The sequence below is a fragment of the Phaseolus vulgaris genome, chromosome 8 (genome assembly GCF_000499845.2).
Source record: "Phaseolus vulgaris cultivar G19833 chromosome 8, P. vulgaris v2.0, whole genome shotgun sequence".
Taxonomy (NCBI): domain Eukaryota; kingdom Viridiplantae; phylum Streptophyta; class Magnoliopsida; order Fabales; family Fabaceae; genus Phaseolus; species Phaseolus vulgaris.
Genome location: NC_023752.2, coordinates 62,120,255 through 62,145,141, shown reverse-complemented (window position 1 = coordinate 62,145,141; position 24,887 = coordinate 62,120,255). Strand labels below are relative to the sequence as shown.

Below are 24,887 nucleotides of genomic sequence, written 5' to 3'. Positions count from 1 at the left end.
GTGGCAAACAATTCTAGGATTAACTAGCAAGTCCAAGGAACACCTAAACTTTTCATAAAATTGAAAAAGACCACAAATCAAATTCTACCTAAACAAACTGTTGAAATATTAAATTTGCATATTCTGAGGCTAAGGTTTTTTGTATGTACAAAATAAGCTAACTAGCAATTAAAAGTGACCCAGCCAATACAGTGCAAGCACTAAAGCACACACATCCAGATTAAACATTGAGCTCCTGCTCGTTTCCCTATATGTTTAGTAACTATGACTGCTCTAAAGAAGAACTGCACTAGTATCAGACATGAAACTTAAGTTATCTGAACCACTTAATAACGCTGCCAAAGTTGAATACTTTTATTGAAATTGCTTGTAGCAGTTGTAGGCAATGGCAACTGACACAGCAGCACATACAACAGCAAGAGCTGCATATGTATCTTCTTGCTCCCAGCCATCGAGCCAAGTTGTCACGGAAGGAAACTTGCGCGAAGCTCCTTTGGAACTATTGATCCGAGAAAACACAGACTCGTTGTTCTCATTATCAGCTGAGAGCTTTGCCTCTGCCTCAATGATATCCGGGTCCATTCTCTTTTCCACTAAAAATCGATTCTGATGGATAGAAGAGTCTCCATTTGACTGGCAGCAGCTAGCATTTGATTGGCAACAGCTAGCAGTTGACTGGCAGTAGCTAGCAGTTGACTGGCAGCAGCTCACAAAATTGTCTTGAGATGTAATATCATTCAGAAGAAGCCTTTGTTCTTGCTTTTTCAGCTGTTCGTCTACTGAGAAACCCATCTGACCCCTGATGACAATATAAAAAAATGTAAGAAATACAAGTCCGCATATACATCATGGACCTATGCAACAAATTTTTCATAACCATCAGCCTGATACATATTATTATCTTCAACCATGTAATAATTTCAGCAGGCTATTTTCTATACACCACCTGTCTCATCAAATTTTCATTACAAAGAAGGGGGCATAAGGAGATGTAATTGAAAAGCTATGGGTGAAGCCATGGTTTCGGAAAGTTTGGAGATTGAGAAGGGAATGAAATTACTGTAGGAGTGATCCATCATATGTACTTCATTTTGTAGCTGCTCAATTTTGAAGTCCTTGGAATTGAAAACATGCTCTAAGATTTTAGTTTGTAAATAAATAACAGAACTGGCATGTCGGATGGTATCACAGAAAAGCTGTCATACCATCCGACATTGGCACGAAGATGGCACTTCTTGTCAAACCATAATTTCAATCTCAAAATACATAAACCAAGAAGGTATTATTACTCCAAGATTCAAATGCGATTAAATCATTGATGGTAAACAGGGCTTATAGATATTGGGAGCAAAAAGATCATTTTTGAAAAAACAAAGACCTACCTTATTTGACGTCAAATTTTGTATGAAGAATTTAGAAATCCTGATTCCTGAAGGTGTCAAAAATATCTTGTAGATATCTTGACTTGCAATGATAATAAGCTTCAGAAAATTATTTTCTCACAGGCTCAGGCACTGCCCCCTAATTCTGATTGGTCGTGTGAAAATATAGGGAAGAGGAGGAAGAGAAGAAACAGATTAGAGATGAGAATCATCCACTCTATTTCTGACTAACATTTTTCCTTGCTGCCAAAGACACCCAAAAGGCCAAAACCCAGTATGGGAGAAAAAAAAAAGATAGTCTAGCAATTTAGCCTTTTATAGGATGAAATCTAACTTTTAGCCAAAATAGTAAAGAAAATAAATAGAGCACTAAGGAAACAATTACCTCCATAATGAATCTAAGACCTCCCCTTTTATGATATGATGCTGAAGCAAAAAAGGCACATCATCCGGGGTAACATATCCATACCTACATATTTCAATTGAGGAAAACATTCACCAGTTAAATAACAAAATATAACAACCAATGGTACAAAGGTCTAACAAGAACAGTAAAATAAAAAATTGTAAGAAAAAATAGTTTTTGATAACCATGGAGGTGTTCTCCTTACCAGTGGCCAGTGACTTCTCCATTCATGCTAGGTCCAAAGACAATGACGTTTCCAGCATACTGACTTCCCCCAATGTGAGAACACGGGCTTACAAACACTTTACCCTGAAGACCATGTAACTCTATCTCCTCCCTGAATCTACTGACCAAGACAGGTCCACAAACCCCACATCTGCGATCACGGGATCCATGTGAACACACAAACACAAACGAACCTCTCAATGCCTCAGGAGTTCCAGGAAGCCATTCCCCATCCTTCACAAGAACCTCTTCAACAAAGGTTTCAACATCAAAATGCGTTAACCTCCTGCAATTCCATCAAAACCTGTTGTCCACAATGATCTAAGAAAGGGAAAAGCAATTGAAAAAAAAAAAAACAAATAAGATCAATAGTACAAACCTGTATCTGACCATGTCAGGAAAGATCAACACATCCCCATTGGATGTCTCAGTTCCATCATGACCCTCACAAATCGTTAACCGAGTCTGGCAAAGAGACAACTCATAAGTCCAACACAATGTAATCAGCGCTTGACAAATGCAAAGCCGAAAAACGTGGCGTAACAATTGTTGAAGATCACGCGTCTAATAGTGATACCTCGAACATCATAGAGACAAAAATCAAAAGGGGAGCGAGAGAAGACGGTACCTCCTTTTTCATGTGAGTCTTCCTCGCAACAACGGCGGCGTGAAGCAGCCTCGGCAAGCGATCGAACTCGGCGGCTTCTATGCGCGGTGGCCAAACGCGAGGGTTCTTATAGCAGAGGAAGACATGGCGTTGGTAGAGCTCCACGGTGCCGGAGAGAGGACTCTGGCGGAAATCGGAGCGGGAGAATCCAAAATCGGGATCGGAAGCGGCGTCGGCGGAGGAGAGAAGGCCGTCGTTCTGGAAGCTTCCGGAAGCGCTTCTGGGGTCGGCGAGGTAGCTGTCGAGTTGGTCGGAGACGGTGATGGGGGAAGAATGGGAAGAGGAAGAAGGGATTGTGAATGTCAGAGACTCTTCTCTCTCTCTGTTACTCGCCATAGAGACCACAACACAATCTCCACTCTCTAACAACGTTGTGTGCGTGACTCAGTATTTGTGCTGTGCTTTTCTTTTCTATTTTTTCGAGGTTTGATGATGATGTTAGACCAGGCTGCGTTCCTCTCAGGTCGAATGTAGAATTATCGGTGGAATCGGCTCATTCATTTTGATCATGTGACACGTGTTATTATGTTCTAATTTATTATTTCCTAATTTTTCAAATCATTTACACTTTTCAATAACCAGACTATCGTAAATTATTCAAACCATCATTATTATTTGCTTTTATTTTCTTTAAATATAAAGATACAAAGAGCATTTTTTTATAATAGTTAAGACAAAATTAATGAGATATTTAATAATTTTTATGAAATATTTATTTTTATTAATAAAGAACAAAAGTATTTTAAATTATTAATAAGAAAGATAAATTTGGTAATTAATAATATTACTCAATTATTAAAACAATACTATAAATTATTGACTAATTTATTATTTTCAATTAATTTGTTAAAGAAATATAAGGAAGTATTTGATTAATTACGTTCAATCTTTATTTTGTTTCTGTATCTTTATTATAGTGAATGCGATTTCTTACAGTTTTTCAAGAACCTCGATGCCATTTGGAGTAGTGTTTATTCGATTGACAGTGTCTTGAATGTATAGTTTTTTTTTATTCTGAATTTTTTTTTAAAAACTATGCTCAAGGTGAAACAGTATATTTTTGTTATAAAAATTAAATAATGAAAGGAGCTAATTATACAGTATATATATTATTTTTATTTGAAATGTTTCCTTTTAGATGTCTTTTAAAGTTCCTTTAATAAGTAAGAAATATAATAATTTTAGATTTTAATAATATATTTATAATTCTTTATTTCCACATCACAATATTAATCTAAACGAATAAGGAAAGTTTACATGATGTTTATAAAACTGACAAAAAAGTGTTTGTTTTAATTTTGGACATATAAACAAAGTTTTATTAGCAATGGAACCTATGTAGTAAATAGTGATAAGGGTCTTCCAAGTTTTGCGTCTTCCATATCCCATAAAAAAATAGTTTTGGAATTTTCCTAAAAAGAAAAGACACTAAAATGATCTAGATTCAGAAGAAGATACGTATAATCTTTAAAATGTAGGACACAAATCTATATATTATATTATTATGAATTACATAAATTGTCAATAAAAATTTATTTATATAAGTATGTTTTAGATTTCTTTTGGAGCAGAAAGATCTTTTTCATGAATAATTTAAAAAGATTTGTTCCTTATTTTTATAATCATAATAAAAATTTATACAATAAGTTTGAATTTTTAGAAAATTAATGTATTTTTTTTTTTTTTAATGTGTTAGAATCGCGTTAGAATTGTCAGAAATCCAACAAATATTTTTTGAATTAGACAATTCACCAATATGTATCCTACAAGTGTTGTACAAGTGTCGGTGTTCAATATGTGTCTCCTACACAGGTAGGCCATTTAAGAAGAGTGTTCGAAACTTAGCAACATTACACAATGCATCAGATAATGAAGAAGAGTGGACAGATAGGCGATGATATAGTTTTTCTAATAGTTATTATAATCATCATAATGCTTTCCCATAGAATAGAACAGTTCATCATACTACTCAGACATGAATGTAGCAATATACAATAATATACTAGGAAAGTTACATTAATAAAATAATTATCATCAAACTATTGACATTTCGAAATCTTTTCCCTCATACCATGTTGACAAAAATCTGATTGCCTTGGTCTCAACTTTCACACAAACCAGTATGTTTCTCTCTAACAAATTTCAGAAGCTAAGAAGAAGATCCTCCCTCAACATGGTTCTTTTTCCTGTGAAAGATGCCACTCATGTTAGGCAAGAGAACTTTCTTTGAAACTGCCACCTTCCCTTTTTCTAACTTCCTCATCTCCACCTTTGGTAGTGAATTCTGCTTTTGAATCCTATAGTGCTGAGGAGATAATTCTGGTGTCATCTGTGTTTTAGCCAATATTTTAGATACAGCCTCAGCTACTTTCTTCTGCTCTCTTTCACGCCACTTTCTGAGCTCATTCTCCACTGCTCTCTTTGCTGCTTCAGCCATATCAGCCCTTTTCAAGACTTCCTGTGTTTCAGTCTTCATATCCTCAATTTCCTTTTGAGTTTCCTCTAACCTTTTCAGAACTTCATTTTCGCCAGCCTTTGTAGCTTCCACCTGTGCTTTTGCAGCATCCACTTTGATATCAGCTAATTTATCAGACTCCTCAACCTTATGAACTAAGGACTCAAACTCCTCCCTTGAGATTGTAACTCTTGCACCTGATTCAGAAGTTGATGAAAGAGAAGAACTGGCCCTCACAGATAAGACCCTGATCTGATCAAGAGCACTTGCCTCGGCTGTTTTTGCTACTTCTGCTTCTTGCAGTGCTGCTTTAAGCTTTATTTCGGCATCTTCTAAAACAAGTTTAGTGAGTACAGCTTCCATCTTCAGTTCTGCAGCCTCATTCTTCATATCTTTTGTTTCCCTCCTCGCACTTTCAGTTTCAGTCAACAACTGGTTCAATGTCAAAATCATTTCCTCTGATGCACCTCTAGCTTTAGATTCTTCTGCCATGTATGCCTCAAGTTCAGACTCACTTTTCTGGAGCTCTACTCGCAGACTCTCAACAACGGATTCAGTTTTGAGTTCTTTCTCTTTCAATGCAGTGTGTTCTCTTTTTACATTCTCCAGATCCATCCTAAGAGCTTCCACCATGGTTCTAAGGGAGTCCTCCTGTCCTGCTACTTTCTGCAGTGATTCCTTGGCATCATCAAGATCCAGGGTGACACTTCTCAAAGCATCCAAGTCTGATTTCTTCCTATTTTCCATTTGCTCTTGCAGAACACCTATTTCATTCATTGTCTCAGTCAGCTGCACTTCTAGATTTTTGGAAAGCCCTGGATTAAATTCCTTCTTTAAATCAAGCAAATTCCTTCTCGATTCTTCAAGGGTGGCTTCATATGATTGTCTTAGAACATTATGCTCGGTTAATGTCTCTTCTTGCAGCAAATGTGCTTGGACAGATTCAGCATTAATTTGATCAATTGATTCCAGTACAGCCAAAATTTCTTTAGATAGTTCGGATGCTCTTTTGGTGTTCACCTTCATTGCATCTTCCGCTTCTGCTGCTTGCTTGAAAGCAGAACCTCTTACTTCTAAGGAGAGATCATACCCCTGCCGAATTTTACTCAGTTCTTGCTTTGCATCATCAAGTTCTGTAACGACAGAGGCATAACTTTTAACGGCAATTTCTAACTCTTCTTTCCAAGTACCATTGGTTCCATCAGGATCACCACACTTTTCTTCTTTAAGCTGTTTTGCTCGACTTTTGAAATCATCTGTTGATTGTATTGCTTTTTGTCTGGATTCGATGAGAACTTCAAGCTTCTGTGAGAGATCCTCAACCACTCTTTTAGCCTTTTCAAGCTCCACCAGGACTTGAGCCTTGGTAGTTTCTGCATTCTTAACTTGTTCCTTTAATTTTTTCAGCTCTTTCTGGGCTAGGTGAAGTTGTGACTCCTTTGCCCATATACTCTAATAAAATAGAAAATCTTGTAAGTTGTCATGCAATATTAGAAAGGCTTTCAAAGTTAAATAATGACCAAAATAAATGAGTTTGGTTATGAAAACAGCTTGTCCAATTTGAACAACCTTGAATAGCTTTTTCAAAAGATTGATTATCTACTATGAATGCAACTTGTCTAGGATCATAGAAATCCACTTAAGCTTCAGTCTAAACAACAGAAACAATTTTCACTTATGTGGTAAATGAGAGCATGTCATTGATGACCATGACACATGTTAACAAGGAGATGCCATCTGCTACTGATCAAAGCACGATACTGGACTGTGCAGACCAAATCGTGAAACACCTAATGATGATGTAAAAGAATTCAATCTAAGAAGAATGAATGTCTCCAAAATATTTCAAATTTCACCCTGATCAAACTTTTTCCATCAAAACACAAGGTGGAGATACAAATTTAGATTCAAAATCTCTACAATGCTAGGAATGAATCTTACACTAAAGTTGTTGCTCCATTGTACCTTCTCGATGTTCAACTTCAGATATAGTTTAACAATAACAATATGGTATTCATAGTTTGTACCACCTAGAAATACAAAAAATAGAGGACAAAAATCATAGTTACCTGAGCAAAATAAGATTTTGCCTTCTTAATGACAGGTTTTTCACCAGATAAAGCTCCTTCACCAAATAGAGAAACCGCATCTTTAACAGACTGAAAAGGTGGACTGGTATCAATCTCTCCAACCGCTGGTTTTTTAGGATTTGGAGAGTTAGCAGAACTTTGCCTGATATTAGCCACCATAGTGCCTTTTATTCAAATTTAAATAATATCACAATAACAATAGGCTTTGAAGCCAACCTGGTACACAAAAAAATGATGTTACAAGAAAGAAACTGAAAGAAAAACAACATCAACACAACACATTGCAAGCATCAAACTCAAAACAATCCAACTCTCACATATCAAAGATCTCTGCAGGAAACCACCCAAAAACAACCCCCAAGTAGCCTATTCAGCCATTTCAACAAAAACCCATTAACAAAACCGCATCAAAGATTCCATCTTTCAATGAATCGAAACAAAATTCACCGACACATGTCAGAAAAGAAAAAACCTTTGAAAGAGGGTGGTTCTTGGAAAGCTTCAAAAGACAAGAGAGAATCTGTGGCATTGGATTGCAGAGCAGAACAGAGGCGAAGAATCTTCACATTCTTGTGAAGAGGGAAAGAGAGAGATGGGTTGGGATGAAGTGAAAATGCAAAATGCGTGGTGTGTTTAAAGACAAATTTTGCATCAGCATGTCAGGTACAGAAAGTTAAAAGGGGAAATAATCCTGTGCAATCGTTACTATTCAAGATTCCTTTAAAATGGTTTTGTATGCGATCATCCGGTAGAACACAGTGTCTGTGATGTGATCTATCTCAGTATCGTGACTTGTGAGGAGAGTTACTCAAAATTCTATCAGAATAAAAGTTGCAGTAAAGATGGTTGGCCACGTACCCTCCAAGAACAAAACCCTCTCAACAAACCAAATTCTTTTATTTATTTTACTTTACTATGTTATCTCTACCTGCATAATATGCAGCATATATGGAAAAAGTTCATAAATTCATGTTATATCTCCTTGACTTTAAAACTGCTCATTTTTATAATTCTGATGTAATTTTATTTACTAGTTAATATAATGATTAAAATTTTAAATAATTATCTAAACAAATATGGCAAGTTAGTAAATATTTATGAAATTTTACTAAAATAGTAAAAATCTATGAACGGTTATATCCGACTTCAAGTACGAGAGATAATATTGTTATAATAAAGTTAATGTTTCGTTACAGTTTGTTACTAGAAAATGAAAGAATATATAAAGTGACATGGACCTAGATTCCTAAGCGACCCTAAATTATACGGTAAAAAATTAGATTATTCAAAATGATATTTTAATACTTTTGAACTATCTCAATGGATTAGAGGAGGAATAAATATATAGACTCTCATTGACCTCGACTCATAAGCGATATGAGACGGTAAAAATTTAGATTATTCAAAATGATATTTTAATGTTTTTAACTATCTCAGTGTGGATTGGATTGGAGGAAGAATGAATATATGGACGGATATTAACCTTTATTTCTAAGCAATGTGATACTACACGGTAAGAACACGGTAAGAATTGAGATGATATTTGAATGTTTTTTATCTGAATAATGTTTTAATTTTTTATATACTTTTTTCAATTTTCATTGGTGTTACATTCTGCAATTTCTCACCACAATATAGCAAATTTTGTACCATTAGAGTATTGTGAGGGATCAAAGTAAGAAGAATGTGGTGATGCAAATTAGAAAGAAAGGAAAAAGACAAACTTTATTTCAGAGTTTGTCTCAAACATCTGTCAACAATTATTTGGAACACTCATGCATGATTGCTATGGTAATGGTTGCCCATACATCCTCTTCAACCATGATATCAATTTTTTTATTTTATTTTATCTGTCAACTTTCTAATGAATAATTAGTGAATGAATTAAAAAAAAAATTGAAAAAAAGTTCTATAAATTAATAATCTAATTACTGTTTATGGATAATTTTTTTTTTCTATCTAGTCCTTTTTATAAAAAGAATTATGGAATTAAAATAAATAAACTTTTCCATAAGTTCATTGGTTAATTAAATCTGTTTGGGGCAAAAACAAAATCTGAGAGAAAACATTGCTTTCTATTGTGTGAATGGATAATTGAACATGAGCTATAAATGGATTGGGGAACTATTATGTATTTATTTAAAGGTCCATTGTTAGTTAACTGTTAATACTTGAGCTTTCAAATAAAATGTAATTGCATTATATTTTCAATGTTTTTATAAATGATAATAAAGTTATTAAGATTTTGCATTCGAAATTAATTTAATTTTCATCATATATTTTTTCATTAATTTTTTTAAATCAATGTCATATTTTTTATTTGAATTTGTCTATTATGCTATAAATAAAATAAAGCGCTGTAAGAAAAGTATAAACAAAATACTTCAAAATAATAATGAAATGATAAAAGTAGAAAATGAAAAGTTGTATGTCAATGATTAAATAAAACATATAAAATTGAAAAAAGATTTCACCATATATGATTTGACAGATACTAATCATATGCCAGTGTGTTTTTGTGAATATTCATGATTAATATTCGTAGATATTTATAAATACTTGTTAAAAAGTAATTAACACTTAAAGCACAAAATAACCACATTAATGAAAATATATCTTATTATTCATATGTTTAAACTGAAGAGTTACTTATCAGCAAAAAATATGTTTCAATTCTTTTATAAGCATATGTTATTATCAAGAACATAAAATCTTCATAATTTAACAAGAAAACATTATACAATAAAAAAATCTAAAAAAACATAAGAAATTTATACCTAATATTCAATTTTTACAACGTTCATATGTAAGACTGTTTCTTTCTTCGTCTCTATAACTTTTTTTTAGGTAAAAATTATTTTATTTAAAAAAAAAATTTTAGATTTTATAATATGAAAAATTATTTTTTTCTTATTTACATTTATTGGATTGGATTGTAAAATCCATAAATTATTTTAGATCCATAAATATCTTTAGAATTCTATAATTTAATTTTTTTATAAAAAATATATTTTAGATTACATTTGAAATGTATTTCTAAATCCAGAAATATCTTTCAAATTTTATAATTTGAAAATAATTTTAAATTTCATAATTTAGAAGTGTATTTTTTAAAAGAAATTCTTTTATATTATTGAATTAAAAAATACTAAATTCGTAATCTGGTATTTTTCCATATCACTCTTTTCAAAATAAAAAATATCAATAAAATAAATAATATTTTTTATATTTAAAAAAATATAAAAGTGTACAATAAACTATGAAATTGCATAAAAAAAAGTCGATATGTAAATTATGAATGACAGTTTCTTTCTGCACCTTTACATTTTTCTTCCTCCTGCATCCTCACAATTTTCTAAATCTCGAAATTGACATTCATCTTTTATTTGAAATCAGGATCTGGAAGTGTGCTACGGATTCATTAATTCAGAAGTGAATCATGTTGCTTTTTGGATGAGGGAGTGTTTTGAAAGCAGAGTTTGCATAAATTGTTGATTTCTAGATTGTTGAATCCAGAAACCTAATTTCTATTTATGGATTGTTGAATCTGGAAGCCTAATCCGGGAGATTATTGGATGCACCAATCTGAAATTTTACCAGAAGCGCGAAATCCGGAATGCAAAAAAGTAAATGTACAATTTTTATATAGGGACGATTTTGTCTTTGCACAACATTGTGGGGGTGCAGAAAGAAATATATAGGAGTGCAGGAAGAAACTGCCATTATGAATGGACCAGTCTTGAGACGTACATATGAGCCCACGAAGCCCACTCAATGCCCAAAAGTATTATGGATCAAGTAAAGGCATAAAAACAAAACACAAAATATATGTATAATGAAAACATTCATTTTACATTCATAACAATTTTTTATCAACAAAATATATGTATAATGAAAAAGAAAGGATGTGGCACACCTTCTGTTAATATTTTTTTTTTCTGTTCAAAATATATTTTCTTATTAATAATACCACCATGTCAATCTCCCTTGTGGCATCTTGTGCAATTACATTTTTGTCCCTCAGTTAAAAAATAAATAAAATCTAAAATTTTACATAGGTTTTTTTTATCCTATTCATTTTTTTGGATTTTTCTCATTGCTCACCAAAGCATCCCAAGACATCTTTAGAACTGAAATCTTCATTAGATAAGACTTTTTGTTGTTTGTATAGTATATTTGTGGTTGTAGAATAAAATTTAGTTTTTTCATATATATATATATTAAATAAGCATATGTGTTATATATATGTTTATATATTCATTTCATTGTATCATATATTTAGTCCTACCTATGTATATGATTAAATAGTATAGTGTTTTTAGCCATAAAAAAGTAAAATTAATAATTAAACAATAACATTCTAGAATTATTTCCACGTAAAGATTTTTATTTAAAAATCTAAAAAAATAACAAAAAATACATAATTATTTAAATTCCGGTTCAAACCCGTACCAGGTTCTTATTCAATTTCAACTTAGTTTATTTTTTTTTTCTGAGTTTATCTGTTTGTGAAGTTTTTGAATCGTTCCAACCAACCAGTCAGCAATAGACTTTGACTCACTGATTTCCATCTAAATCAATGGTTGGATCCCAGTTAAAACTATGCATGTGAGTGACACTGTTTTTAGAAAGATAAAAAAATTGCAAATAAATAATAAGCAAAATGATAAATTGTCATTTTTTCTTGTGTTTTTTCTTTCAGAAAAATGATTTTTTCACACCTCATATTCCACCCTACACCTCACTAAATATTAATATTTTAATTATTTTTAAAGAATTTTTTTATTATAAATATTAATATTTTGTTATGGGTGTAGAGTGGAGTAGAGCTATGTAGCACAAATACTGACATGGACACAAACACAGATCTATATATTATATAATTATGAATTATATAAATTGACAATAAAGATTTATGTGCACAAGTATGTTTCATATATTTTTTAGAGCAGAAAGATGTTTTTCATGACTGAATCACCAAGATTTGTTTCTTATATTTATAATCATAATAACAATTTATACAATAAAGTTTGAATTTTAAGAAAAATAATGTATTTTTTCTTTTTAAAATTGTGTTAGAACCATACTAAAATTATCAGAAATCTATCAAATACTTTTTGAATTTGACATTTAACAGATACATGTCCTACATGCGTTATACAAGTGTCGGACACCAACACGACATTTACGACATTTAAAAGGAGTGTCTGAACTTCATAGAGTATAGTATTAAAATATCATGATATTTTTTCTATCATAAGACCAACCAAGTCAGATTGAGACAAGTATAAAAAGTGTGCGGACAGACAGAAATAGTAAAAAATTTACTTTGTTAAACCTAATGGACACAATGTGAACCAAGTAACCCTAAATGCAGTGACAGGTAGATACCAAATTTTACACTCATTCCATATAAATTTAAAAGTAGTGGTTCACCAAGAGAAAAGAAGTTGATGAGATCAGAGAGAAAGAGAATGAGAGAAGAGGGTGTGAGAGAAGATGTTCCTCTGTTTGAGACAAAGGAAGGAAGATTCAGAGGAGTGTACAGGGTTTTTGCATCAACAATATTTGCTGCTATCTGTTTGATCTGGTTTTACAGAGTGATGAACATGGAGAGAGTTGGAAGAGGAAGAAGATGGGCATGGATGAGTGTTATGGTGTCAGAGTTTGCGTTTGGATTCTACTGGATCATCACTCAGTCTGTTCGTTGGAGAATACTCTATCAAACACCTTCCAAACACAACCTCTCACACAGGTTCTCTGCTTTTCTTCATCTTCTCTCTGCTTTTCTTTTTCAATCAGATCTTTCTTTCTTAATTAAGAATATACTTTTTTTTTCTCTGCTTTTTCTATATTCTGTAGGACAGGATCTGAATCTTTCATTCTCAACTTCAATTCTACTATTTTTATTCAATTTTAAATTAAAAAAAAAACACAAACAGACTGCAGAGTTGAGTCAGTTTAACTGAAATATTAAATTTATTATATAATATATTTACATGTAAGAGATTTATTTTATATATGATCAGAAATTTGACTCAGAGTTTATCTCTTAAAAGAATTATATATTTTCTAAATTTATTAAAAAATTATTAAAATATATAAATTATAGGTGGACTAAGATTTTTTGTTTTGTAATCTATTACATGACTTTAGTCTTGATATATATTGTTTTAAATTTAGTGAAAAAGTCATGAAAAGATGATGTAAATTTTGTAAATAAAAATGTATTTTTCACACCATTAATATTAATATTTTAATTATTTATAATTTTTTTAATTTTAAAATTTATTTTAAAATTTTATATTTTTATTAAAATGATTTTTTTAAAACTTATAAATATTAATATATCAGTATGATGACATTGATTGTTTCGAGGGAAGTAAATGCAGCAATTAAGAGTGTTGTGCATCACATTTAAGAGACATCGTAAAAAGCAAAACAATACATTGGATTGTACAAAATGTCAGAGTGGATTTCCATTTAGAATATGCAAGCGACACAATCATCCAGGGTTAGGAATTTAATAATTCCATGATATTGTTGTTTTTCATATAGTTTAGTCATAATTCATTGTTACTCAATATTTGTTTGTTAAAATTATACAATATGCATTAATTATATGATTTGTCTTACTTGGACTTAGAAGAAGTGGGTTTTTAGATTTTTTTTATTAAAAAATGTAATTTTTTTATTAATTATTAAAAATAGTAAAATTTAAAACATTTTAAAATAGAAAAATCATATCAGTTAAAATCTAATTACACTAACATAATATTAATATTGTAAAACTGACTTTTAAGCTATGTAACACAGACTTTAAACCCTTAATTTTTTAGAAAATTAATGTATTTTTTCTTTTTAATATTGTGTTAGAACCGTATTAAAATTGTCAAAAGTTTAATAAATATTTTTAAATTGGTCACTTCAAGAATACATGTCCTATAAGTGTTATACGAGTATCGGTGTTCAATACGAATATCCGACATCGACACGCTATTTAAGAAAGTGTCTGAGCTTCCTAACTTATAAGGTAAGATTTGCACTCACTTATATCTCTAATCAATGTGAAATTTTGAACGAATAAATAAAATAATTTCCCACTAATTAAAATTAATTTATATGTTTGACATTCTACCATTTGATGTTTATTAATTACGAGCAAATATTTGGACAGATATAAGGAGGAGAATTTACCAGCAGTAGACATTTTTGTATGCACGGCTGATCCAAAGCTGGAGCCTCCATGCATGGTGATGAACACGGTCTTATCAGCAATGGCATACAATTATCCTGCAAATAAACTGAATGTCTATCTCTCTGACGATGGAGGCTCTCAGTTAACCTTCTATGCTCTCTTAAAGGCCTCCATTTTCTCCAAACACTGGTTACCCTTTTGCAGAAGATTCAACGTTGAACCAAGGTCCCCAGAAGTCTTCTTTGCTCATCATGCTCAAAGTTGCAGCACTACCACTGAATATCACAAAGCATGCTTGCATATCAAGGTAACAAAGGTTTTTTTTATAACCAATTGTTAATATGTTCATATAGTTAATGAGATTGCATCCATGTTTCAGAAATTGTACGAAGAAATGAAAAGTGACATTGAATCAGCTGTGGGAAGGGGAGAGGTTCCAGAGAATGTGAGGAATGAGCACAGAGGATTCTCCGAATGGAATCCAAAAACCACAAAACAGGATCACCCCTCCATCGTGCAGGTATCAACAATTTTACTTTCTAAAAAATAAATTAAGCACAAAATTGTGATGAATATTTTAGTTTTTTTATGTAATTAATATTTGTTGTTGGTTACCTTAGATTATAATGGATGGAAGGGACATAAATGGTGTAGATGAAGATGGATATGAACTTCCAACACTGGTATACGTGGCACGCGAGAAACGACCCAATCATCCTCATCACTTCAAAGCTGGAGCTGTCAATGCACTGGTGAGTTTCAGAATAATAATATTTTAATTTTAATATATATTATGTGTTTTTTTTATTGTCAAAATATTCTTTCTCCTTCAATGTAACATAGTAGGTTTGTTTTGTTATGCAGATAAGAGTATCATCAGAAATAAGCAACGCCCCTTTCATCCTCAACTTGGACTGCGACATGTACTCCAATAATGCAGATACAATTCAGGAAATACTGTGTTTTTTCCTCGATGAAACAAAAGGACAAGATATAGCTTATGTGCAGTTTCCACAAAGCTACAACAACATCACCAAAAATGATCACTATGGAAATTCTTATTTTGTAAGCTCTAAGGTGAGTAATAAAAACAATTTAATAACTTTAAATAGCATAGTAACACAAAAACATGAACTAACACTATTGAGTCTGATTTTCTGATACAATAATGCAGTTTGAGTTAGCTGGCATATGCGGATATGGAGCAGCCTTGTTCTGTGGAACAGGATGCTTACATCGAAGAGAAAGTCTTTCAGGATCTTACCCAAGAGATTGCAGAGTAAAATGGGAGATCAAGCCTAGAAGAAACCATAACAGAACAATTGATGAAGTGAATGAAGCATCCAAAGCTTTAGCCACTTGCACCTATGAGGAGGGCACCCAATGGGGGAAGGAGGTAAGTGTTTGTTTGTTTGTAGAATTTGATCTAAAATTTGTATCCACTTATAGTTTATACTTATTTATATACACTATGAAATGTCCTAGTTGTAGAATATTTAACAAAATGATTCAATAATACTTATGAGTGTTGCAGATGGGATTAGTATATGGTATTGCTGTAGAAGACATTGCAACAGGCCTTGTAATCTCGTGCAGGGGTTGGAAATCCATTTATTACAACCCCGAAAGGAAGGCATTTGTGGGCATAGCTCCAACAACCTTGGATGTGAACTGTCTTCAACACATGAGGTGGTCGGAAGGCTTGTTCCAAGTTTTCTTCTCCAAGTATTGCCCTTTCATTTATGGGCATGGGAAGATCCACTTGGGTGTGCAAATGGGATATTGCAATTACCTCTTGTGGGCTCCAATGTCTCTGCCCACTCTTTGTTATGCCATTGTTCTTCCAATTTCCTTGTTTCATGGCATTCCATTGTTCCCAAAGGTTGTCTTCTCCTTGGAATAAATTTGATTTCTTTCATTAATCTTGTTGTACTCACTTCCTCTCCTCCATGTTTTTGCAGCTTTCAAGCATGTGGGTCCTTCCATTTGAGTATGCTTTTCTTGCTACCTATGGCTATAGCTTGTGTGAGTATTTGAGCTGTGGATCCACGACAAGAGGTTGGTGGAATTTGCAAAGAATAAAGTTCATCCACAGAATCACCTCTTATCTCTTTGGCTTCATCGATACCATGAGCAAGCAAATAGGGTTGTCACAGACAAAGTTTGTGATCACAGATAAAGTGGTAACTGACGATGTTCGAAAGAGATACGAGGAAGAAATAATTGATTTTGGAGGCTCCTCGATCATGTTGACCATATTAGCAACAGTGGCTATGCTAAACCTTTTTGGAGTGGTTGGAGGAATGAAGAGGGTTCTCATGGAATTGGAATTCGGGTGGAGCCAATTGATGGTGCAGATTACACTGAGTTTGTTGGTGGTGATGATCAATTTACCAGTATATGAAGCACTTTTCATTCGTAGTGATAAAGGCAGAATATCATCCTCGATTATGCTGAAGTCCATTATCGTGGCTTCATTAGCATGTTACCTAGCATCTTTCATTTCCTAGTGTAGCAAAGTGTCGAAGTGCAACGCTTGAGGTACGAGTGATGATTAAGCCCACATTGATTAGAGATAAACAAATTTGATGGTATATAAATTTTGCAAACTTCATTGAATAGGGTAAGTGAGTTTGATGAGGTTGAAATGATCTTTTGGTTATTAAAATTTGTGATATTGTTATGTTATTGCTTTAACTAAAAAGTAAAATTGGAAATTATTTATTTAAATATTATTTTTAGAATAGAAATTCATGATTATTTTAAAATGATTTATTTTTTATTTTTATAATTATAATAAAAATTTATACAATAAATTCGAGTTTTTAAAAAATTAATGTAAGTGTTAGAGTTATCAGAAATCCAACAAATATTCTTTAAAATAGACACTATCAATACGTGTTTGATATGTGTGTCTGACACGAATACATCAATAAAGGAGAATGTCTGAGTCTCATAGTTAATTACGATATTCAACACTAACGTTTTCTTATTTACATTTATTACAAGTATTACTATAAATATATTTTATATAATAATAATGTTTTTTAAAAATAAGTGTTACTATATATAATGTCAACGTAATATATATATATGTTATTATAGATGAAACTAACTCATTAGATAGTATATTTTTAAAATAATTAAAGATTATTAAGTTTTTAAAACTTAATATTGTTATTTTTTTCATTAATAACACTTAAGTATTGTTTTAAGAATATAGTATTTGATCACTAATAACTCAATTTAAACACCATGTAACTAATCTCAAATTAATAAGTGACTATAGACGAATTTTTTTCTAAAAACTATTACTAAAAATTAATTTATTAAATATTAATATTAATACCAATGTTTCATAATAAAAAAACAAAATTAAAAAATTATTAAATAGTAATATTAGTTAAAGTTGATTTTTAAATTAAAAAATTATAAATAAAATTTATAAATGAGGAAAATGAAAGTTTGTTAGCAACATATTTAAGCTTTTTTATTATGTTTTTTCTTTCTTTATATTAATTATTATTAGAGTCTCGAATATAAACTTTTCATAGTCACGTTATATATATATTTTCACCTGTTATGGGCTGAAGTGGAGTGGCACCCAAATCTGGTGGTGGATCTTAATTAATATCTTGGGCTTCTTATTACGTTTATGTGTATATTTCAATGTATCTCTAAATTACATAATCCATAAAAACAACTTAATAATTTTTTTTTAGTCTTTAAAATATTATCTCACTATAAAAAAAATAATGAAATAAAAATCAATTTTTTAGAGACCAAAATAATTAGTTACAATAGTAACTAAATTAGAATTCATTTTAAAAATTAAAAAAAAAATAAATTTCTAAATAAGTTTCTAAATAAGTTTTTATTATTGTTAAATAGTTTCTAAATTGATATCTAATTAGCGACAAATGTTTTTCTACCAAATTTAAAAACTAAATAATTGGTAGTCAAAACTTTGGTTGCTAATTAGATACCAATTTAGAAACTATTTAACAATAATAAAAATTAATTTAGAAACCAAAAATATTTTTAGTTTCTAAAATGGTCTTTAATTTAGTTATTATTCCAACTAATTATTTTAGTTTCTAAAAATTTATTTTTATTTCATGATTTTCTTGTAGTGTATACTTTAGTTAATATAATGATGATTTATTTTGTTTTACTATTTAAAATTGGTTTTTATTATAAAGTTGATAACGTTTAAACTAGTTTATAAATTTATATATTAATAATTTTTTAATTTATAAAATAAAATCTAATATAAAATCTAATTTAGTCAGTATAATAATTAATTTTTTTCTATTTAATGGTTAAACTAGCTTATAAATTGACATTCTAATAATATTTTTAGTATGTAAAATTATATTTAATTATTTTATGTTTGTATTTAATAATTTTTGTAGTAAATGTTACTAGAAAGTCTAACAGTTTTTTAATTAATAAAAAATATAAATTAGTTGAGATTTCACTGTCAAGCATAACTTTAAAAGAAAGTGATAGTTTGACTACTCTTTCAATTATATATAACTCTTAAAATAATAATATTGAAAATTGTAATAGGTATAACATGATTGTATAAAAAATTAGAATTATCATTACCTAATTTTAAAATGAAAATAGTCAAAATACAAAGTAGCGTTGGCTTATTGCAATTTGATGTCTGATCACTATCTTGATTACCATAATAATGCAGTAACACAAAGGGAACTAGTTTAGCATTTCAATATTTGTCTCGTTTCGTCAGGGCACTCGTCACTTTCTTTTGGCTTTTGCTTTGAAGTCTTGGTGGGAAAGTCAGTGTAGCATGCATCACCAGAGATAATCTGAGAAACAGGATCAACTCAAAAATCATTCTAAAATGACATGCGTAGCTCATGGATCAATCACTCTTCCCAAATGATATGTGATGTGTATCGTTACCTACCATTTTAAAATAGGTAATGATACAAAGTTTTTCTTCCAAAATTATACGTGATGCTCGTGGATATTAGAATAATATTCTAGCTGAACTGCTCCAGCCACTATACGTCATATGATCTCTGTCGCCCAACCCACAGAACGACAATTATATTGAAATTTTAACAACTCATGGAAGATCATTGACTTTGTAGCTATATAAGAAACCGAACTGAACATGCAGAAGAAGAAAGTGGAGTGAGTGAGAAGGCGCAATGGGGAGTGGTGAAGAGAACTCATTGTTTGAAACAAGGAAAGACAAAGCAAGGCACATTCGGAGGCTCTATGCTGTCTCTTTGTCTGTGGCCATATGCTTCGTCTGGGCATTCAGACTCACTCACATACCTGCAAAAGGAGAAGCTGGGAAATGGGCTTGGCTTGGTTTGTTTGTTGCAGAAGTGTGGGGTGGCATCTATTGGATCTTTTATCAAGCCCTTCGATGGAACATGGTCTACAGAACAACCTTCCCCAACAGACTCACTCCAAGGTTCATCTTTGTCACCTTTACGTAGATGTTTCTATGGACTCTGTGGATAAAAATCTGTCTATAAATCTGATTTTTTTGTAGTGTACTGATTTATGATTATGTGTGTGTGAATTTCAATTTGGCAGATATGAGAGTAGGTTCCCGGGAGTGGACATCTTTGTGTTTACGGCAGATGCAGTGGTGGAGCCACCGATGATGGTGATCAATACAGTGTTATCTGTGATGGCTTATGACTATCCAGCTGAGAAGTTGAGCGTGTATCTCTCAGATGATGGAGGCTCAGATGTAACCTTTTATGCTCTTTTACAAGCTTCTTCCTTTGCCAAGCATTGGATTCCATTCTGCAAGAGATTTAAGGTGGAACCGAGGTCACCTGCTGCATATTTTAACACTGTTGGCTCAACAAAATCAGAGGACCATAACTATGTCAAACACTTGGCAACCATCCATGTATGCACCTATTACTCATCTTCTTACTTTCATCTCACTTGTTCACCAAGTATTTTGAAGACTCAGTTGCATTTTATGTGTAGAAATTATACGAAGAAATGAAAAGGAGAGTAGAAGAAGCAACAAAGTTGGGTGTACCCAGTGAAGCACGGTCAAAGCATAATGGTTTTTCCCAATGGGATTCATATTCCTCTTCACGTGATCACGATACAATACTTCAAGTAGATATATTTCTGAACTTCTTGTTTTGTAAAAGTATGTGTTTGAGACGTACAGAAAGTTTGATGCATGTTTGATTGTGTTAACAGATAGTGATGCATAAAAAGGACACAGAAGGGTCAAAGGACGTAGATGGGTGTATTTTGCCAACCTTAGTGTATATGGCTCGTGAAAAGAGACCACACTATCACACTCACTTCAAAGCCGGAGCTATAAATTCATTGGTACTATACATAATTACAACCCTTCACTTCTTAAAACAAAAACTAGATGGAGAATCACATCTCAATTTATGTTATAAAAACCCTCCAACTTAAAAATATTTGCAAGGAACTTAATTAGATTCACTTCACCTTAAAAAATCTAAGACAAACTTAATTCTACTTCTAATTAGGTTTAACTTTATCTACCCAATGAATCTCATAGGGTTAGCTCTTGTTTCGTACAATAAAATAACAATAAAGTAGTATATATGTTATTATTTCTCTATCTCTCTCTATATATATTTGTATAAAGAGTTTTAACCTTGTGAATCATTCTTCTAATATTCGTATTATAAGTTATTTATATTGATATTGCAAATTATTCAAAAACCCTTATTTATGATTTTAGGCGTGTTTAGATTTAAATAGAATAACTCTTAAAAACTATACTTATGTTTAGAGTTTTTTTTTTCTCATATAGAAACAAAATTTTCAAATTTTACTTGACTTAAATTACGGTAAATTATTTTTCTAAGACTTAAACTCAACTTAATTTTTTAATTAAATTTAATCAAACGTGTTGTGTTGTCTGTATCCTTTCACGAAATATTATTTAAATCCAGGTGCATTGAATATAATTAACATCATATTTCTTTGACTTGAATGTAGTTAAGAGTGTCTACAACAATTAGCAATGGGAAAATCATTCTAATTCTAGATTGTGACATGTACTCCACCCATTCACAATCAGTGAGAGATGCTCTATGTTTTTTCATGGATGAAGATAAAGGTCAAGAAATTGCTTATGTGCAGTTTCCACAATCTTTTGATAATATTGGAAAAAACGATCTTTACGGGAATGCTATATCAGAAATTGTGGAGGTGAGTTAGTTAAATTACTAATCAAAAGTTTTTTAATGGTTAGTTTTTAACATCTACCTATGTCGTTGTTTCTATTTGATTGTTATCTGTAAGATAATACATGTCATTCTTAAAAGTACATTATTTTGGTAAAAATATATTTGTAGTAATTTTCTTACTTTAGGCATAAATAACATTGCTATTATGATGAATATTAATACATTTCTCTAAAAGTAATTTCACACTTTCTGGATCACTTTGAAGGTAGAACTTCATGGTGGTGATGGTTTTGGTGGCCCTATTTTCATTGGAACTTGTTGCTTTCTTAGAAGAGATGCTCTATGTGGAAAGAAGTTTAATAGTGAGTACAAAAATGATTGGAATGACGAGAATGAGAATGAGGTGACCGAAGGAAACTTGCATGAACTCGAAGAAGATTCAAAGACTTTAGCAAATTGCAGTTATGAGAAAAATACCTTATGGGGAAAAAAAGTGATTTACTAAACTCTTTACACTTTCATAGACATTCATAATCATAGTCAATTATTGAAGTACAATAAATGGTTTATTCTGTTGTAGATTGGTTCAGTATATGGATGTCTTGTGGAGGATGTGATAACAGGGTTGCGGATACACTCACATGGATGGAAATCAGTATACTACAATCCATCAATAAGTGCTTTTTCTGGTATTGCTCCAACTAACTTACTTCGCACACTAGTTCAAATGAAGAGATGGGGTGAAGGTCAAGTGCAACTTTTGCTTTCTGAGTTCAGACCTAAATGCTATGGTGATAAAAAGATGAACCTAGGCTTAGTATTGGGATATGGGCACTACAACTTCTTTGCCATCACTTCCTTGTCAGTACTATATTACTCCATCATCCCTTCACTTTATCTCCTTCAGGGCGTTTCCTTCTTTCCAAAGGTAATGTGACTTTTTCTCTCAAAACAATCACAACTCTGCAACATTTTCTTCTCTCAAACTCGTTATCAAACACAAATTCACATTGTAGATTACTTAGAATTTATAGAAATTAGGTAAAAGTTGAATCATAAAAGTTGTATTCTTTTATTGCTTGATTTTACTCAATGTTATGAACTTCGGACTATTAAAGGAATCTTAAGTTGAGTAGTCTATTTCTTAAAAAATATTTAGATACTTCGGACTTATATTCCTCTAATATATATATTTCTATTTGTTTTTAATTTACTATTTATATGAATAAGAAATAAAATGAAAAATATCATGAGCGAACTAAATCCGTAAATCATAAACATGTTATGCTTTTCTATGATTCTTTAATGTTGTTAACATTTTGTGCTTAATCTATTGGTTCAACAGATTTCTAGCTTATGGTGTATACCTTTCACATGTGTAATTGTTGGAGAAATTGCTTATAGTTTGATTGAGGGTTTGAGTATGGGAGGATCAATCCAAGGTTGGTGGAATGGTACAAGAATGTGGTTGTACGTGAAAACAAGTTCCTTTCTTTTTTCCTTAATAGACGGCATCCTAGGATTCTTTGGACGTCCAAATTCATCATTTTTACTCACATCAAAGGTCATTGATGATGATGTTTCTCAACGTTACAAGAAAGAGGTCATGGAGTTTGGAACATCTTCTCCTTATTTCACTGTTCTAGCAACACTTGCATTACTCAATTTGTTTTGCTTGCTTCTAACTTTAAAGGATTTGGTCCTTGGCAAAGGTTCCTTTGGTGTTGAGAAAATGGCATTGCAAGTTCTTTTGTGTGGAGTTTTAGTTGTCATCAATATTCCCTTATACCAAGCCATTTTTGTGAGGAAGGATAAGGGTAGAATGCCAACTTCTGTTTCTATCAAGTCTACTACATTGGCTTTTACTGCATGTGTGTTCTTCAAACTATTCAATTCACTATATTAATGCAGTTTTTTTTTGTTTTATCCTCTATTGGTAAAGACATTTTGCTTGCATTATTTTATATGAATTTGTTTGTATTTCCATTGAAAAAAGATGTACTTATTGTTATACAAATAATTTGAAATGGAAAGAAATGTTCTCAATACATGACATTATTATAACTTTTGTTATTAATTAAACCTTCATTCTAAGTTATGCTAGAGGTTAATTATACAAGAGAGAAAGCTTCCTAAATATATTTATATTATCGAGATAGTATTTATAAAACAATACAAAAGGACTAAACATAAGACTTCAAGACTCAAACTTGGATTATTATTTAAAAATATAATTATTGGTATATAATTACATAACTCTTTTTGTTATTTTAATTAATTATTATTATCATTATTGTATCATGTTTCTTACCATATTAAGTAATAACTTGTTGATGAGTTACTAAAATATCATATCTATTCATTTTTTTCTAATTATAATTAGAGGTATGTTCCATTATTTGAATTTAAAAAAATTAGTAACCCCTTCAAATACAATATCTCCATGCTAAGTTTCTAAAGTTGTAAAGTCATGTTACTCTATTTCTAATTATACAAGTCTTAAAAATTCTAAAGTTGTAAAGTCACGTTACTCTATTTCTAATTATACATGTCTTAAAAATTAGATTGAACATGATGACATAAAAAACAACAACAAGCACTTTTTTAAAGTTGAGTTGTGAATAACATGGAGATAAACTTTAAATAAAGTTTAAAACACATTTAATTCTTTCTTGTTGATATTCACCTTCATTATCATTTCTTTTGTGCAACTTATCGTTCAAACTTTTTTTTTAGTATCTTTGTCCTTGTAAACTATAATTATTGTCATTCCATTTCTCATGATTTATCTCGTTATTTTTTAAGGTAGACCAAGCCATAACCGAATTATAAGATTTGAATTATTATATTATTTAATATAACTTTTATTATTATTTTAACAACCTACATATATAATCTTAATAGTTGTATTGTGTATAGTTTGACATAAAAAATCATTATTTCACATATGGATACGACCAACATAAAATATATTACTACATACATCAAATAAGTTACTTCGTGGTTAGAGATTTAAGTTAATGTTGGAGATCCCACATCGACTAGAGATGAGAGCCTTTCATAGTATATAAGTGGATGCAAATCTCACCCCATTGAGCCGGTTTTATGGGGTTGAGTTAGGGTTAAAGTCCACTTCGTAATATGGTATGTTAATTATATCTTTAGCTAATATTAAATATTGCACACCTTTTTTATGTCGATCGTAAAAATTCTTTGTTTTAAACATTTTCTTGTACAATGTTAATTCTCAAATTGGACATAATTTTCAAAATCCAAT

General features: G+C 31.2%; 4 protein-coding genes across 6 annotated transcripts; 2 read left to right on the top strand and 2 right to left on the bottom strand.

The window, feature by feature from the left end:
- Positions 1-31: 31 nt before the first annotated feature.
- LOC137827201 (uncharacterized) lies at positions 32-3,125 on the bottom strand. The gene is made up of 5 exons (XM_068633431.1): positions 2,642-3,125; positions 2,393-2,478; positions 1,994-2,299; positions 1,768-1,851; positions 32-799 (listed from the first exon to the last, which is right to left on the bottom strand). Exons 1-5 carry the CDS (start codon positions 3,014-3,016, stop codon positions 355-357), a joined length of 1,296 nt encoding a protein of 431 aa, XP_068489532.1. The 5' UTR covers positions 3,017-3,125; the 3' UTR covers positions 32-354.
- A 1,455-nt stretch (positions 3,126-4,580) lies between these two features.
- Positions 4,581-8,145, bottom strand: LOC137825523 (WEB family protein At5g55860-like). Of its 3 annotated transcripts, none has more exons than XM_068631208.1 (4): positions 7,698-7,854; positions 7,543-7,591; positions 7,205-7,441; positions 4,581-6,587 (listed from the first exon to the last, which is right to left on the bottom strand). In XM_068631208.1, the coding sequence occupies exons 3-4, from the start codon at positions 7,382-7,384 to the stop codon at positions 4,830-4,832; spliced, it is 1,938 nt and encodes a 645-aa protein (XP_068487309.1). In that variant the 5' UTR covers positions 7,385-7,441; positions 7,543-7,591; positions 7,698-7,854; the 3' UTR covers positions 4,581-4,829. The 3 variants fall into 3 exon arrangements, with proteins under 3 accessions (XP_068487309.1, XP_068487308.1, XP_068487306.1); XM_068631207.1 differs by having other exon boundaries at positions 7,205-7,443; positions 7,538-7,591; positions 7,698-7,838; XM_068631205.1 differs by lacking the exon at positions 7,543-7,591 and having other exon boundaries at positions 7,698-8,145.
- A 4,397-nt stretch (positions 8,146-12,542) lies between these two features.
- On the top strand, positions 12,543-17,074 carry LOC137825519 (cellulose synthase-like protein E6). Its single transcript, XM_068631201.1, has 8 exons — positions 12,543-12,980; positions 14,403-14,730; positions 14,803-14,943; positions 15,044-15,175; positions 15,288-15,500; positions 15,598-15,819; positions 15,958-16,305; positions 16,385-17,074. Exons 1-8 carry the CDS (start codon positions 12,679-12,681, stop codon positions 16,931-16,933), a joined length of 2,235 nt encoding a protein of 744 aa, XP_068487302.1. The 5' UTR covers positions 12,543-12,678; the 3' UTR covers positions 16,934-17,074.
- Positions 17,075-19,255: 2,181 nt separating this feature from the next.
- Positions 19,256-23,658, top strand: LOC137825518 (cellulose synthase-like protein E1). Its single transcript, XM_068631200.1, has 8 exons — positions 19,256-19,878; positions 20,004-20,328; positions 20,412-20,549; positions 20,637-20,771; positions 21,420-21,632; positions 21,876-22,103; positions 22,191-22,538; positions 22,956-23,658. Exons 1-8 carry the CDS (start codon positions 19,607-19,609, stop codon positions 23,514-23,516), a joined length of 2,220 nt encoding a protein of 739 aa, XP_068487301.1. The 5' UTR covers positions 19,256-19,606; the 3' UTR covers positions 23,517-23,658.
- The last annotated feature ends 1,229 nt before the right edge of the window (positions 23,659-24,887 follow it).